This window comes from Babylonia areolata, chromosome 7 (genome assembly GCF_041734735.1).
Source record: "Babylonia areolata isolate BAREFJ2019XMU chromosome 7, ASM4173473v1, whole genome shotgun sequence".
Classification (NCBI taxonomy): domain Eukaryota; kingdom Metazoa; phylum Mollusca; class Gastropoda; order Neogastropoda; family Buccinidae; genus Babylonia; species Babylonia areolata.
In genome coordinates this window covers 33841714-33844213 of record NC_134882.1, presented here as the reverse complement: position 1 = coordinate 33844213, position 2500 = coordinate 33841714, and the positions used below count along the sequence as shown (strand labels likewise).

At 48.6% G+C, this 2500-nt stretch overlaps 1 protein-coding gene across 1 annotated transcript in view; it reads right to left on the bottom strand.

Moving 5' to 3' along the window:
* LOC143283980 (glycine receptor subunit alphaZ1-like) overlaps positions 1–2500 on the bottom strand; it is a 71762-nt gene that overhangs the window by 65535 nt on the left and 3727 nt on the right. The window contains exon 2 of the mRNA XM_076590471.1: positions 57–531. Within this exon, the coding sequence (XP_076446586.1) occupies positions 57–211 (155 nt within the window). The 5' untranslated portion in view covers positions 212–531. The remainder of the gene's footprint in view (positions 1–56; positions 532–2500) is intronic.

The window sequence follows — 2500 nt, the reverse complement described above, 5'->3', positions numbered from 1 at the left end:
TGAATTCACACACACGCGCGCGCGCCCGCGAACGAACAAACAATAAAAATCCATACCGTTCGCTAATCCGCTGCTCTCCGCCACCCAGGTCGATCTCCAGCCTGGAACCAGCAGCGCCCGTTCCTTGCTTTCCCAGGACACCGGTCGCCGAATTGCCCAGCAACACCACCACCATCACCACCACCACAACAACTTGAATCCACCACGCCATTATCACTGTTGATGCACGGCAGTGATGACAACGCCAGGTGCGTGCGTTCAACTCAACTCGGCTCGCTTGCCAGAATGGTGGTCGTGGTGTGCGTGTGGTGAGAGAGGAGCTCCTCCTTCTCTTTTCATCGATGTCTTTTCCGACCGCCTGGCGCGAACTTCACGCGCTTTCTTTCTTTTTGCAGTTGTGGAGTCCGGCGTCACAGTCACAGTCTCTTCACTCGGCGGCCAGTCTCGGTCTCTTCCATCTTGGCGGCGCGGCGAGGGGTGAGTCAGCTTGCGCTGCTGCCTGGGAGATCGTCTTCGTGGCTTCGTTCGTGTCTGCCAATAGCGGTAAGATGGGGAGAGGGAGAGGGGGAGTGGGGGGTGGGGTGGGGGGGGGGTGGGAGGGACAAGGGTGATAATTATATTAAAGTTCACTGATGCCGTGGCAAAACACACACGGGATACTTTGGATTAATGCCGTCGTCTGTCTACAACAGGTTAATTTTTTTTTTTTTTTCGGAGAAAGAAGTATACTTGCTGGACTCTGTTTCTACTTTAGATACTTAGCATAAATAAAGGCTATGACTTACCAAGAAACACACACACACACACACACACACACACACACACACACACACATTCATACGCACACACATTCACACGCACACATACACATATTCACACACACACGTACACACACACATACACTCACACACACACACAAACACACACACACATTCACACACACTCGGACACACAGACACACACACACACACACACAGATAGAGGGGGGGGGGCAGTCAGAGAGATAGAGACACAGAGAGAGAGAGAGAGACAGGCCGGTACCCCGGGGGGCTGGAGAGTGGGAGAGAGAGAGAGAGAGCAGGGTGAAGGGGCGAGAGAGAGGCATGTCAACAGCTGCGTCCACATCACCACAGGACAATGACATATCAGGGAGGACAGCGACAGAGCTGACGTTGTCATCTGTTGTTTGGTGCCCTGGGATTCCAAGTCTTGTGCCAGCCCTGTGCTCTTCCGTTGTTAACGTTACATGAGGGTGAGGGAAAATCTTCGTGGTTGCGGCCACAATGTGTGCCCTCTTTCTGAACTTCGGAAAGGATGGGTTGACATAGAGAGCGTGTTTTGGACTCTCCTTATCAACAGGGGCGACAGGTTGACATAGAGTGTGTTTGGGACTCTCCCTATTAACAGGGGGGAACAGGTTGACATATAGCACGTGTATTGGACTCTCCCTATCAACAGGGGGGAACAGGTTGACATACAGAGCGTGTATTGGACTGTCCCTATCAACAGGGAGGACAGGTTGACATGTAGAGCGTGTATTGGACTGTCCCAATCAACAGGAAGGACAGGTTGACATGTAGAGCTTGTATTGGACTCTCCCTTTAACAGGAAGGACAGGTTGACATGTAGAACAGAGTTCGCACTGTATCCATGAACAGGGAGGACAAACGGACATGCAGAGCGCGTATTGGACTTTCTTATCACAAAGGGATGACAGGCTGACATTTGGAACAACATATTTTGGACTCTTCCTTTCCGAAAGAATGACAGCAGCGGGGTTGAGAACCAGAGCGAATATTGGACTCTTCCAGTCAACAAGGAGAACAGGTTTAGACATGGAACATATTTTGGACTGTACCTATCAAACGAGAGGTCACGTTGACATGTAGAGTGTTCTGGACTGTCCATATAAATAGGGATGACAGGTCGACATATATTCAGCATGTACTGGACTGTCCCTATAAATAGGGATGACAGGTTGACATGTGGAACATATTCTGGACTATGCCTATCCAAAAGAATGACAGCTGGGTTGACAAGTTTCAGTTTCAGTTTCAGTAGCTCAAGGAGGCGTCACTGCGTTCGGACAAATCCCTATACGCTAAACCACATCTGCCAAACAGATGCCTGACCAGTAGTGTAACCAAACGCGCTTAGTCAGGCCTTGAGAAAAAAAAAAAAATAGAGCGAGTATTGGACTGCTCCAATCAGCAAGGAGGACAGGTTCATTTATAACATAATTTGGACTGTACCTATCAACAGAGAAAACAGGCTGACATATGGAACATATTTTGGTCTGCCTATCAAGAATGAGATGTTGACATGCAGAACATAGCTTTAACTGTGCCTATTAACAGGGAAGACAGATTGATACGTAAAACAATGATATTCTGGAATGTGCCTATCAAGGAGGATATGTTAACATGGAGAACATATTTTGAACTGTGCCTATCAAGGAGGATATGTTAACATGGAGAACATATTTTGAACTGTGCCTATC